Raw genomic sequence first — 14,897 nt, 5'->3', positions numbered from 1 at the left:
TAATAAAAGACCAGGTTACTGATTTAGATTTTTTTTTATTAATAGTTAAACTTACGCTAAATGCTCACATTATACTCTTTGTATAAATCTTATAAACGTGTTTAACAATATTTTCCAAAAATATTTTACTCAGGCTCCAAGATCCTACGTAAATTATTTATTATCCATAAAAATAGCAAGCTTCGCTTGTAAGAATCCAACACCCGTATATCAATGTATTTCTATAGATGCCGGGAAACTTCTTGAACATGTGACTTTGCGTTTAATCTTATTATTATTTGAGCGACAGAGATGGAAATATAGTACAACAGTGTAACTTTTTACTGTACTCTCTTTTGCGCAAATAATGATAGAATTAAACCAACTCAAAGGCAGAGTCACATGTTCAAGAAGTTTGCCGGTACCTGTACCGAGTCATTTAAAGATTTGACACTAGGTATCCTAAAGAAGAGAAACATTACCATCTATCAGTCGATTCACTTTCCATGTAGTCTCCAAGTCGTCCACGTGGCTCGGTGTACTGGAGTACATCACCACTAGGAATCTATCCCAAAGAGCCGCAATAGTACATTACGATACAAGTGCGAAAAATAGGAAATTCGAAACGAGTGGCGATAAATTAAAACACGACCGAAGGGAGTGTTTTAAATCGACACGAGTTGCGAATTACCTATTCGCACATGTATCGTACAACGTTTTACAGTACATATGGCCCTTTAAATGTTCGACACAGTAACATAATATGCTACTTCTCGCACTAGTGCTATAAAGTAGCCCCATATGTACTGTAAATGATATTTTTCGTGGTCTAGGAACTCCAAGTGTTTTAAGTGTGTTGAAGAGTTGCAATTGTGCCTTCAAAGACGCGCATGAGGGTATCGACCTGCTGTTTGCCGTTCCCTGGTGCAGGTTAGGGACTTCACATTCGCAGGTTATCTTATAGCCGTGGCCGGGTCCCCGACCTCGGTGTGAACGCTCGCGTGGCGCGGACGCGCAACGTTGGCTGGTAGCGTTGTTCTATTCATATACTAAGGATAAGACCTGCTAGTTAAGTTAGGGATGTCGCTACACACGGGGTCATATCCTGAGCGCGCGCTTGCGCGGCGGGGCGCCGGCGGGGCGCGGCGGGCGCGGCGCGCGCGGCGGGCGGCGGCGCGGCGCGCGCGGCGTGTCGGGCTCCGGCGGCGCCGACGTGGTCACCAGGTTGCGGGTGTTGCCGAACGCCGGCATCTTGTCCAGCCCGATCAGGTCCTGGAACGTCTTCATGCGCTCCACTAAAGTTTCGTCGTTCTCGATCAGCTCCTCGATCTGTGGGATTATAATGTTTTTGACAAAAATTTCACTTATACACTGTACTTTTCTCCACAATCAACTAATACTCAGCGAGACGATTCTAAAAACTCCAAACACAATTAGGTTGCGTTGTTTTATCATAGAGTACCTATGGCCACCTCCTGTCTCCATCATCAGATCAACTCGATAGTACCATAATATTGCATTGTCACCCAACTTACATATGTATGCAAATTTTCAGCTTCATTAGAAGTCGGGAAGTGAGTCAAATTTAACTTGCAAGATTTGATTACAGACCGACAGACAGCCAAACTAAATAAAAGCTTGTAAAAAGTGGGGGGCGTGAGAGTATTTTTTGTAAAAGAGCGCGAAAATATATAACCTCGTGTCTTGTAATGTCTTCCTAAAAGCTTCAGAAAGTTTTCTCGAAGTATAGTAAAGAACGTCGAGTAAGTATCGTAAAGTATGTAACCATTGTTACTGCCAAATACATAAATAATAATATAGTAATATAGATACCTACCTCCTGCCGGTAGTCCACGAGCAGCTCGTTGGCGATGCGCACGAGGTAGGTCGAAATCTGCCCGTACTTGACCTTGGCGTGGAGACGGAGTACGGCGGGCACAAGGACCTCCGCTACGGTGCGCTTCATTTTCTATAAGACACGCCATTTATGTCAGTCTGGTACTCATGGGCCATTTGTTATATATCGTCATTTAGACAATAGCATGACAAGTTGAAACTAGAATTTGTAAATGTTCAAAATGTTTACGAGCATTTATTGACGACAATGATATTACGTAACTATAGATATAGGTTATACTAATTTATAAGAAGCTTGAAAAATATTCTTCCATACCTATTTATTTCATTACTTACAAATAAATCTATTTTTTTAATTAATTTTGGAATACCAATCACACCATTCATATTTGTTACACTCGTTGAACATATTTTTTTATTTTGGTATTCGTTAGGAGCACGTTTGCCTAGGCGTGGCTAAAGGACAACTGTACAATTTTGGAACGCTTAAAACACATCTAGAGTTATATAATATCATTGATTGACAAGATATATTTTGTAACAATGAAAAGAAACAAATAACAAAATCGAATGAAAAGAAACTACCCTTAATTACAAAATTTCATTTCGGTTTCATTTATTGGTTCAAAGCTCCAACATATATTGTTCCGACCACTCCAAATATCATTTTAAGTATACCAATATAAATTACAATAACATGCACAAACATCAATGTCTTACATAACCTCTAGCCATTAACAAAACTATTATCAAATTTGCCCAAAAAAACTAAATTTAGTATCTGAAGCCCTTAGCACTGGTTAGTACAGCGAGAATCGAAATATTGTAGTAGTAGTAAAACACTTTATTGTACAGAAAGAAACATAAAACAGGAAAAAACACACATCATTTGTACAAAGGCGTAACGTAACTTATTATTATTGTTATTTGCCTCTCTATCGCTCTTGCACATTCGAGCGTTAGAGAGACAGATAAAGAAAATTCGTCTTTCGTTGTAAGGCCTCTGAGATAAAAAAAAACCGCGTAGACGAAGTTAATAACTCGGTGCCCTACTGTGTACTGTAGTCAGTTAGGTACTGTTAAATAATAATGCTACTAAAATCTCCATACAAAGTTGCGACCTTTCGAAATAAAATAAAATACGTTGTGTGGAAATAAGTAACGTGTTTAATTATTATTTTATCGCTTATCATTATCAATTGTTCAATTAAAATAATTACACTTATCGTGCACCCATCCATGCTTATATTCATTTATAGATCAAAATTCTACAATTTATACTTAGTCGGTCCATAAGTTCTGTCACAAAAGCTTTGGCTGATAAAATGTAATTTAATAAAATATTTTTAATAAAGGTTTTGGTAAGGTTTTTTTAATAAAATAATGTAGCCATGATTTAAAAGCTGGTTTAATACTCATCAAAACGTTATATGTGGCTTTCCATCAAAGAAGGGTCCGTATGCTTCATGTGCATAAGGACCTTTGCATCAGAGAGGTTACTTATACCTTTTCTCATAGGGACCCTTCTCTGGTGGAAAGCCACATTTTATTTTATTTCAAACATATTTCCATAACATTACAGTCGCAACCAATACGTCATGAAATTATATAAATTAAAAGCGTAAAACTACACAACAACAGTTGAGGGCCTAGCATCCATCATCTCACAGAATCTCAGGCATTCACTTCTCACAGCCTCCCATCGCCACGCAATCAAGTCGCACTCCGGTGCTAATGTCAAGAGCGCATTCAATTGTGAGAGAGAGCGAAGCAATGGAGAATTCATGCGCGACACGGTGCGCGCCGCCGGCACCGCCAACAGATCGCGTCGCCGCGGTCTTAGTGATTGCCTAGGAACGTCCGGAACATGCAGGCGCACCAGGCGACTCACCAGTTCCGGACAGTCCGACTCACCGCGCATCACCTTACACGCAAACGTCAACAAATTATAGTTGCGTCTTACCTCCAATGAGTTGTACCCTAGAGTCCCTAGAAGGTACTTCGTCGGGTATAGGAAGGGGTAGTACCCATGCGTTCTACGGTAAAAAAATCTCAAGAAGGCTTTTTGAACCTTTTCAAGTAGCAGTGCATACGTCGACTCAAAGGGATGCCAAACGATTGAGGAAGTTTCTAGCTTACTTCTTACTAAGGCATTGTAGACGAGCTTGATTGCTGTAGGGTCATGAAAATCGCGAAGGTTGCGAATGATGTAGCCTAGTTTTCGGTAGCAGTTAGCAGCAAGCGATGTAATGTGCTCATGGAAAGTGAACCGCGTATCAAAAACCACGCCCAAATCCTTAACGGAGAACACGCGATTGATGGGCTCGGATGCAAGCAAATATTTGGCATATATTGGCATACGTGCACGAGTAAAGGTGCAGACACAACACTTACTGGTGTTAAATGACAGCTTGTTTTCCACACTCCACCGGAATACCGCATCGATATCCTTCTGCAGGGACTCACAATCGGTGGTTTGCTCCACTCCATACACTAGTTTTAAATCATCAGCGTATAGGAGACACTGAGCCGACTGGAGAACTGACTTGAGGTCGTTTATCATGATCCCAAACAGAAACGGCCCTAAACGGCCCACATATAATTCCTTTGAAATTTAGATCGTGACTTTATAGATTTTTTTGTGATTGTCGTTAGACGCGAACACGCGGCTGGATTGGGAAAAACTATGCTTCACAAAAGGGAGTAAAAATTAATAAAATGTTTAAAATAGTTTTTTTGTACTAACCAGCTTAATTAGAACATTATTTTATCACCAGCATTTAGTTCTCCGACAAGTCTGTACTTCAGTTAACCTTCAAACTTAGGGTACTTTTCAGTAACACGCTTATTTTTGACTGCCATACATTTATTTTTGGTAAAACATAGCACAGTAGCAATTTTGGCAGTCCAATACACATGAATTATATACTTATCTAAGTTAAGATAAAACAAGAAGCTTTAATCTTATGTAAGATTCAACCATGTTAAAAAAATAGGGATCAAAATCACCTAGAAGAGGGCGCGTGTTTTTGAGGTATTTTTAATGACTTTTTTTTAATACTATATAAAATTATAAAAAAACTGAGACAGTAAAGTACATTAAATTACATTGTAAGTACTTAACCTTTAAAAAAGCTTATAAACATATATGTGAATAATAAGGGGCATGTACACCTTACTTTTTTATCAGTAAAAACTTATGGACTGACTAAGTAATTTGAATACATATAAATAGCGCGCGCCGGATTTTATGGTTTTTGTATTGGCGACAGGCATAGGCGTAACTAGGAAATAATAAAACAACAGTTTCTGTGCAGTTTTTATTTTGATATTTTTTTTTTATCAGCAGAAATAAAAATCCTGCATGCTACTCGTAGTTAAATTCAGACAGTAAGTAAACATATATAAGAACGACAGAATATACAGGATAAGTTTTTGTTATACTTCCTTATTTCAGGCAAAACGCATACTTGACGAATAATTTTGAAAATAGAGACTGTGTTTTATAAATTGTGAAAATTGCGGCCGAATTGTGAAAAGAGCGTTCCGAACATGACGTAAAAACGGATCCTGACGGACAGTCACGCTTTCATCGTCTCTCGTCGTGGCCGCCATGTTTTCCCACAGACAACCTCTACCCCTAGATGGGGCACATAAGACAATTGAGATCTCCATACATAAGGGCCAGGGTCAGCCCATACTAGTCTGTCGAGCGTCAACGTCTCGTCAACTCTATGGCTGCTGCTCGACGCAACGTTGGCGCAACTGCGCATCAACGCCATTTTCCATAGTGCTGATTCGACGCCGACGCTCAAAAGCCGCTAGTGTGGGGCGTCTCTAAGTGCTCCCGCACAAATTTAGAATGAATGGAGCGCGACAGCTTATTTCAGTTACTCTCACAATTACGACCAGCGTTCGTGAAAATTAAGAATATGTATTCACAACATTTTTGCCTGAGAGGCGTACCTGGGTTGTTATAGTATACAATATTGTAACTATAAAACTCCCGTGAGACCCAAACATATTTAAAATTCTTTTCAAAACGGTTCGGTGCTCCTCGAAAATTGGATCGAAACATGTCGAGCGTTTATTTGACTAAATACTTAATACATGAGCAACTCATTTAAAATAATATTAAAATAGTGTAACGTATGCGGAGTGAAATCTGCACAAAATTCAAAGTCGTGATAAATAAAAACAACATGCTTATTTTTTTATTGATATTCATGTTTTTTGTGACGTGTTTAACAATGTTCAATGTAAGATAAAGTTTACTCCAATGCGAGATTTTTAACGGCAGTTACGGTAATTTAAAAGCATCTGTGTCGAAAACACAAATGTTGTCATTTTTTTAGTTACAATTATATCTTCCTAAGGAAAACTTTTTTTGGGAAACTTTGTGTGCTCGACATACTTCACATTCTCGCCCGTTGAACCATTGGTGTTCTCAAAATAATAGTTACTTTGCCATGAGTTTCTATTTTAAGTGACATAATTATGATTAGTCCCCCATAAATCCCATAATGCAAAAACAGCTGTTTTTTAATTATTATTTTTTTCTTATGGTAGAAGAGGCAAACGAGCAGACGGATCACCTGATGGTAAGCGATTACCGCCGCCTATGGACACCTGCAATACCAGAGGGGTTGTAAGTGCGTTGCCGGCATTTAAGATGGGAGTACGCTCTTTTCTTGAAGGTTTGAAGGTAGTATCGGTCCGGAAATACCGCAGGCGACAGTTCATTCCACAGTTTAGCAGTGCGAGGCAGAAAGTTCCTGGAAAAACGCACAGTTGAGCACTGCCAACCATCTAAGTGGATCTATTGCATATACAGAGCCTTTTTTTTGTTTTCGGAGACGGTGGGCTTAACTTTTCTTAAACGTTTGTCGATACCCATATCATTAAGATATTTTTAAACAGTTTTACTCCAACATTTTAATGTTCTCGTGACCTCTCTGTAAGATTTTGTGACTCACCTGGTCTTCCTTTTTTTTAATCGATCTCTCCCAAAAAACTAGCTAATGCTGGAATGTTTCCCTGAACCAGACTTTCTAGCGGTAGTTTTTGTAAAGAAAAAGGACGCACAAATATTAAAAACAGACCATCAGCTCTAACCCGTTTCCACAAAATGTTCCACTATCTTCGCTTTCGGCTGTAGGGAAATAGTACTGGAAAATATACATACAGTTTCGCGACAGTGTTCTTCTAAATTGATTATAATTTCAAGAGAAAGAGTGCAATGCTCATGGAACTTGCCGGATTAATTGACATACATATATATAGACTTTAAATTGGCAGTTAGATATAATTTCAGTTTATTTTATTTTTTTACTTTTTACATGTTCCTAACTTTGTGCAGATTTCACTCCGCATACGTTAGAATTGGGTTTAAAGATTTTTTATTACTTATTCATAAAGAACAAAAGTTAACTTACAACGAGCTTAAACTATAAAACATTTCATACGTGGTTTACAATTACATCCAGCAGTCAATGATATCATCACTGATATATTTCTTCAACTTGGTTTTAAACATTTTTAATGGTTTGCAATGTTTCAGTTCACTAGGTAAGTTATTTTACATCTGTGCTCCTGTTGAATTAAGTTGTTATGCTCGAATTTAATTATTTTACTAGTAAAATTGGACCTATGTGTAGTGACCTCGTACTCTTTGCAAGCACTTCTTAATGCGATGTCTGTAAAGTCTGTGCGTTCTTGTGAATCTAAAAAACAATCTGATTCATGTTCACACTCAAATTAACTGTGATGTCATTATACGACATGCGATAGTAAATTTGAAGCGCTCTCGCAGCGACTCGTTAGCTCAGTAGGTTAGAGCGCCGATATAAACAGAAACTTGACCATCGGAGGGCGGAGGTTCAAATCCTTCACGAGTCAGACTTTTTGTTTTTTATTTCCAAGTCACGTTTTTGTTTTTTATGTTGTATGCAGTTCATTTTCTATCTGATACATTAGGTATACTTGTACCTATAAGTACTTATTTCAGTTAACATTATTTATTGCAGTACAGCTTTTGTATTGCCTTTTTAATGTGTTTATATGACTGTTTGGTTTCTGAATAAAAAAAAAGTCACAGTCATAGTGACGTACTCGCATGACACGATAGACGATGAAAACGCAATTATCCTATCCCTGTTGTAGTGTACATGAAAGAGCGACAACACTACTAAGCTTCTATAGGCCAGTTGCGTTTGGAATACGTTAGGATGTTACGGAGCCGTTCGCTTCTTGTATCCTCGGCAAAAGGAAAATAAAGGGAAAACAGGAATATTCACTGCCTCGGGAGAGATTCAAACTACAGTAGTAGTAGAAGCACAATAAAGTTATTCTTATGAATCTTAGCCAAAATTATATCCGTAACATCCTTTCTGTAATACATGTAGATGAACCATGTAGTTTCGTCAAAGCACAGATATTTTTATGTTATTAATTCTCTGCTTCGATGGAACAATTATTACCTTGGAAACGTGCGGACCTTCCGCTACCTGAATGCGTCCGTATATAAAATATACCACTAATTACTAAAACAATTTAAATTCTCTATATGTTTTTCAGTTTATGGCTGTTTGTTAGAATAATAGTAACAGCTTTTAAAAAGCTGCTTATAATTATTTCCAAACTTCATATGGTTGGACGCAATGTTTTAAATATCGCCTTTATTTTGCTTTTGCAATTAATTGAAACAATCTGTCAATAAAACACTAGCTTTCAAATACCCGAAAAGTATTGTGCCTTTATAGTACGCGTCATCCCCGATGACGCGCAGATTTTTCAAATCTAACCTTTAATAACATGACAATAAGATTCAAGGCCCGCGTCTTCCTGAATGACACGATCTATATGAACGCAACTAGCGACTGATATACAGAAAATATATATGGAAACTAACATATTTTTCTAAAAGCTCGTGGATTTATTTACAAAACAGTAAAATATGTAAACTTACATGTGACACGATGTTGGTAGTGACTCTTTCCTGAAGGTCGTCTATGTCGGCTACGTCACCAGTCTTATCAGGTTTTTCTGTAAAACAAATTAGAAGAATTATTAATTAAGTAAAAAATACATTTCTCAATAGTTGTGCACTAAATGTTTGCTATATAGCGAAAGCTTACACATTGTACCGCCCTTTAAATTGCCGACGGCGACGTTGCCAGCACGAATGACGTGATAATGCTTTTAGATGTGATCACTTGGTTTACTAATTATCATTGGCTAAAATTTATATTTTTTATCCTATTATACGTTTGCCTGTATACGCTGTAGGATGTAATCCAGCTCGCGAAATTTTTTTCTTATACCACGACGGTGGCAAAAGCAAGCATACGGCCCGCCTGATGGTAAGCAGTCACCGTAGCCTATGGACGCCTGCAACTCCAGAGGTGTTACATGCGCGTTGCCGACCCTAGACGTGTGAACGTACTGGGTAGTTTCATGCATGCAGCAACGTGGCGGCCATGTCCGGCTCGAACGTCAGCCCTCCCGGCTTGCCTTCCTCGCCGGTCCACTCGATCCATTCAGACTGGCATAAGATTGGTGATGGAAGGTAAATTCGTCCTGCGGTGGCAGCATGGTTGGAACCACCTGTCACTATGTCCGTCACTTTCGCACTTACATTCTTGTTAGGACGTGACAGGCATGGTGACAAATGATAAAGAGCCGACCATCTTAGCCCTACTGTAGTGTGTACGTACTGGGTAGTTTCATGCGAGCCCCGCACAGCAGCGTGATGGTGTCGAGCAAGGTGGCGGCCATGTCGGGTTCGAACGTCGGCCCTCCCGGCTTATCTTCCTCGCCGTTCTCTTCGATCCATTCAGCCGCGTTCTCCAGCACCTGAGTATTATACGAAAAAAATGAAAGAACAATCGATATCAGAATTAATTCATCACCGATTGGTGCATTATGCTGAGTTGGGCACTTAATGTTCAGTTTTTGAAGTGAAAACTTCTTTAGTGGCGCTGTGCACTTTTTGTGATGGGGAAAAAATTCGCGACAGGTCACGTGACCGACAGATTCGTCAGATTGAAAATTCGTAAGACGCCTGTTGCGCGCCTGCTGTTTCGTTTAGGCGGGGCAGGGCGCTTGCAATTAATATTGTATTTTACCATATAAATGATAGTACTTTTATACTGACAATTAAAGCAATTCGTGCAAAATTATTCCCTAACCATTCCAAAATATCAAAAATGCACAACGTTAATATTCAAGTTTTCACTTTTGCCGGCACTCCCGGAGTGCAGTGCAACCCGTCGTATTTTATTCTGCTATTGTTGTCTGTACATGTACACACATGTTTTCAGATCGTCGCGAATAAATGAATAAATAATCTGGTGCAAAACCAGTCCATTCAAGCTTAGAAGGATGCTAATTATCTTAGTTTTTAGGGTTCCGTACCCAATAGGTATAACGGGACCTTATTACTAAGACTCCGCTGTCCGTCCGTCTGTCTGTCTGTCCGTCTGTCACCAGGCTATATAATATATCATGAACCGTGTTAGTTAGACAGGTGAAATTTTCACAGATGATGTATTTTGCCGCTATAACAACAAATACTAAAAAACAGAATAAAATAAATATTTAAGGGGGCTCCGGGGGCTATTTTTTTGCCGTTTTTATAGATAATAGTACGGAACCCTCCGTGCGCGAGTCCAACGTGCCGCCATTTTGTAGCTTCTTGCAATGTAAACTAACAGGAAAGCCATGAGAAATGTAAAGTGATTTTAACAGTCTCGTGGTAGAATGTACGACCCCAGGACGCAGGAGGCGCCCCCTTCGCCCCAAACGGCATTCAGGGAAACGCCGGTGTGGGTTTAGCAGGTAGCCTCCCCCCCTCTTTCTCAGTAAAAAGAATCGAGAGAAAAGCGTCCCACATACCCCCAAAATGGGGGGACGATTCGTATCTGCATGCCCACGCCGTTTGAACAAAAAATATCTGAACACGCACTCAAGCGCCTTGACAATAGGGCCATGTTGAGATATTTGTGAGCACCTTGCCCGCTCCGATATACCTAATGGCCACTGTACAATGTGACTCGGAACGGATATAGGTAATGGTCACACTTATCAACATGACCGAGTGATAATGATATTGTCTGTCTCTTCCATCGCTCGGTATTCAAATGACTTTTGTTCCATCACGTGGACAACGCCATCCCTTGTACTTGCATATAAGATAAGATAATAGTACATTACAATACAAGTGCGAAAAATAGGAAATTCGAAACGAGTGGCGATAAATTAAAACACGACCGAAGGGAGTGTTTTAAATCGACACGAGTTGCGAATTACCTATTCGCACATGTATCGTACAACGTTTTACAGTACATATGGCCCTTTAAATGTTCGACACAGTAACGTAATATGCTACTTCTCGCACTAGTGTTATAAAGTAGCCCCATATGTACTGTAAAATACATTTTTAACTTTGTTACATACAACTAGCAAATAAATGCGAACTTAATCCTGTTAATGCAGTAATTTAAGTTTTTTTTTTCGATTATATGGGGAAAGTTTTAAGCGTTTATTATGCTATTTCTATCCGAGGAGATTTTAAGGTGGTTCGATTTTCATACAAAAAACAATCGCTATTTACTAATTAATTACACAATATTATTACATAAATAGTTGCGCATCTATCTACTTTCGAATATTCATTTGCGCTAAATTAATAGAAAAACTTTGTTTTTATACAGAAATCATGCAATAATCAACGTTATATTTTTATAAATTTTACTCATGTGTGTGTGACAAATGTCGTGTACAAATACATTGCGGCGTTGCCACACCATGCCTCGGACGGCCATCGGCGCGACGTTGCGATGTTTGACGCGTTATTAGCTGACTCTGTCGACACTGACACTCAGTGTGACCAGGCGTACGATAATTGTCGTACATGTACGATAATTTGGGCCCCGGTATGACGTAATGTTCCAAAGAGCATTATCGTACACTAAAGTACTATACTTTCAGCCCTTGGATGATGCCACCTTAAAACTCTAGTAATTTGAAGCAAAATATGACACTCTCTCAGAAATAGGCTAAAATTAGTATCTTTTGGGTGTTCGGCTCCTTGGTGTAAGTTTAAAGTTTAAAATGTCACAATTTCCTGTATAACGTTTGAGTCTATCCCAAAAATACACAAACATAAACAGATTTTTTGCGCAATTTAGACGAAAATTGTCTTTTTTTTATTATTAATTGGAAATTTAAGTTTATTTTGCTAGACATTTTTAGGGGCTGCCTTTTTGATTGGCGTACGATATTTTTTTCAACGGTACAATAATATTGACACTCAAGTACGATAATTCTCTTCCGCTCACCTGGCAACACTGCTGAAACTTGACAGGACCTGGGGGCCTACCGCGAAAACCTAAATTCGCAAATTGCTCTTGGGATCTTTCTCTTTTACTCTCACTAAGACGTAATTAGAGTGACAGAGAAAAATGCCCGAAATTGACGAATTTCGATTTTCCCGGTAGCCGCTCTGGTGCTTGAGGTACTTGATAGAAAACAACGCTGCCGCATGTTCTGAATTGTGATTTTATGTGTTTTTGGATTGAAAATGATAGCAACGTCTAAATCAAGTTACAAAAATCATCGATATTCTGGTCCGCGAAAAACCAGGAAAAGTGTAACTGTAATTGGAGTCTACAAAAATTACCAATTCATAGAAAATATGACCTAGAAACTAGAAACTAGTTCACTTTTATAAAACTCAATTTTGCCCGAGATTGTACTTAGGCGAATACCTAAGGGAGCTAAGTGTATTGATCTTGAATAATTAGTTGGCTAATACATATATGACTCCAACATGATATGGACATTTACATCATAACTATTATACCTAGCTGGTTACTAAGTTCTGTTACTCGATTTCTTTCTTTCTTCCTAGCGTTGTCCCAGCATATTGCCACGGCTCAATGGAGCTTGGGCTCCGCTTTGACAACTAATCCCAAGATTTGGCGTAGGCACTAGTTTTTACGAAAGCCACTGCCATCTGACCTTCCAACCCAGAGGGTAAAACTAAGCCTTGTTGGGATTAGTCCAGTTTCCTCACGATGTTTTCCTTCACCGAAAAGCGACTGGTAAATATCAAATGATATCTGTTCTGAAGTTCTGTTACTCGATTTGCAACCTCTTTATTTCCGTTAAAACAAATCCTACCGAAAAAATAAAAAATGACATAATGTGGTGGATTTGTGAGCTATAATTATATACCACACATAACGCTTATCTCGTCGTATCTATAATGAATTGGGGCCTAAAAGAGAATCGTATTCCAATTTTTTGAAACGCTTGTATTACTTTCTATATTAACTAAAAGTTGCCTTAAAATTCAGCTTTTATACTAAAAACGAAAATTGAAAATTGTTGACGTCACAGTTTATGGTTTGACACATATCTACATACATACGTAGAAGATACGAACTGTCAACTGATATTTGTCATTTGTTGTTAATCGCCTAACTGTCAACAGTGTCAATCCGAGAGTTGTGACGCCATCAGAATCTTCAATGACGTTTCGAGTTTGGTCACGTGATGTGTGCCAAAAGTTATTTTAAATTCAATTTTTATAAAAATATGGTCATTACAGGTCCCCTAAAAGCAGTTTAACATGTTCTTATAATCCAAAAGAATTTATTGGGATACAATTATGCCCTAAGATTTGTAGATGGAAACAACCCTATTGCGTTGCACAAATGTGGGCACCCGCCAAACATGATTTTGGTTGTGTCATACTCAGGGCTAACACAGATTCATTTCTGTGAAAAAAGTGTGAAAACCGGAAACTGGAAACCGTTCTCGAACCAATAGTGAAGCCCTTAAGCCACAACCTATTTCAAAACCAGCCATGGATCTTTGAACAGGACTCAGCTCCTGCACATAAGGCAAAAACAACTCAAGCCTGGTTTCGAAGGAACAAAATTGACTTTATTGCCCACGAAGACTGGCCGTCCTCCAGCCCGGACCTTAAGCCCCTGGATTATGCCATATAGCAGGTTATTGAGGAGAAAGCCTGTGCTAAACCCCACACAAATCTTAACTCCCTCAAGCGGGCCATAGTTAAGACAGTGACGGAATTAGACATGACAATCGTGCGTGCCGCTATTGATGACTGGCCTCGTCGTTTGAGGACCTGTGTCAAAGCCAGAGGAGGCGATTTTGATTGATATTGTCATATGTAATTCCTGATTTTGTGTACTTCATTTTAATATATACTTTTTTAAACTTTCGTTGGTATATTTTATGTAGATAAAGATTATTGCAGTAACAGAATTTAATAACCAACTAGGTAGAAAATAAATTGGATATGATGTGATCCGTTGAATGAAATTGACAATAAATAAAATAAATAAATAATTTTCTATCTCTAGGCATTGTGTGAAACTTCTAGTTGTGTCAAAATATCGGGAAATCAATAATATAAACAAACATGGTAAATATCTCATTTCTTTTTATAATGGTTATAAATAGAAGGCCATGCAATTTTGTAACTCACTGTAATTTAATTTAATGTATCGTAAAAAAACGTTTTAATTCTACTGTAAAATAGTACCTACTTTTTTAAAGGCTGGGCAGTAAGGGATTGCTTTAATTTTAGAACGAAACAGCGCTATTTTTGAAAAAAAATACCGGAAAATCTGACTTACAAATTTAGACTTTCTTAGGTTCATTCTACTTAGAATCTTCTCCACCCTAGCATTAAAAAAAGATATCCTAAAATATCCATACCATTACGTCACATTTTAGTGTGAAAGAAATTACAATGTAAAACTAAAATTTCAATACAAATTTTCGGGTTTTTTTAGCACGAGGATTGATTATGCTAGTGATTCTGAGTTGGAAGAACCCAAAAATATCATGATGTGTGAGAATCAGATTTTTAATATTTTTATGGAAAACGCTCATATTTCTCATAAAATAATTTAATAATAATAGGTACTTGATAATACTGATAACAAAAATTTTTCTAATGAGTCTCGAACCCACATCCTCTTGCATGTATTTCCACGTACATACCGCAACGCCATTGAAGCCTA

General features: G+C 38.3%; 1 protein-coding gene across 1 annotated transcript in view; it reads right to left on the bottom strand.

Annotated features, from left to right (window-relative positions):
* Window positions 1-306: 306 nt before the first annotated feature.
* The window catches only part of LOC133515380 (uncharacterized), a 50,338-nt gene continuing 35,747 nt past the window's right edge, over window positions 307-14,897 (bottom strand). Inside the window, exons 19-22 of the mRNA XM_061847911.1 lie at window positions 9,552-9,690; window positions 8,804-8,880; window positions 1,817-1,948; window positions 307-1,308 (exon numbers count right to left, since the gene is read on the bottom strand). Of these exons, the coding sequence (XP_061703895.1) occupies window positions 1,078-1,308; window positions 1,817-1,948; window positions 8,804-8,880; window positions 9,552-9,690 (579 nt within the window). The 3' untranslated portion in view covers window positions 307-1,077. The remainder of the gene's footprint in view (window positions 1,309-1,816; window positions 1,949-8,803; window positions 8,881-9,551; window positions 9,691-14,897) is intronic.

This window comes from Cydia pomonella, chromosome 2, assembly GCF_033807575.1.
Source record: "Cydia pomonella isolate Wapato2018A chromosome 2, ilCydPomo1, whole genome shotgun sequence".
In the NCBI taxonomy this organism is placed as follows: domain Eukaryota; kingdom Metazoa; phylum Arthropoda; class Insecta; order Lepidoptera; family Tortricidae; genus Cydia; species Cydia pomonella.
Note: the sequence above shows the minus strand (reverse complement) of the source record. Positions and strands in the feature narration are given on the sequence as shown.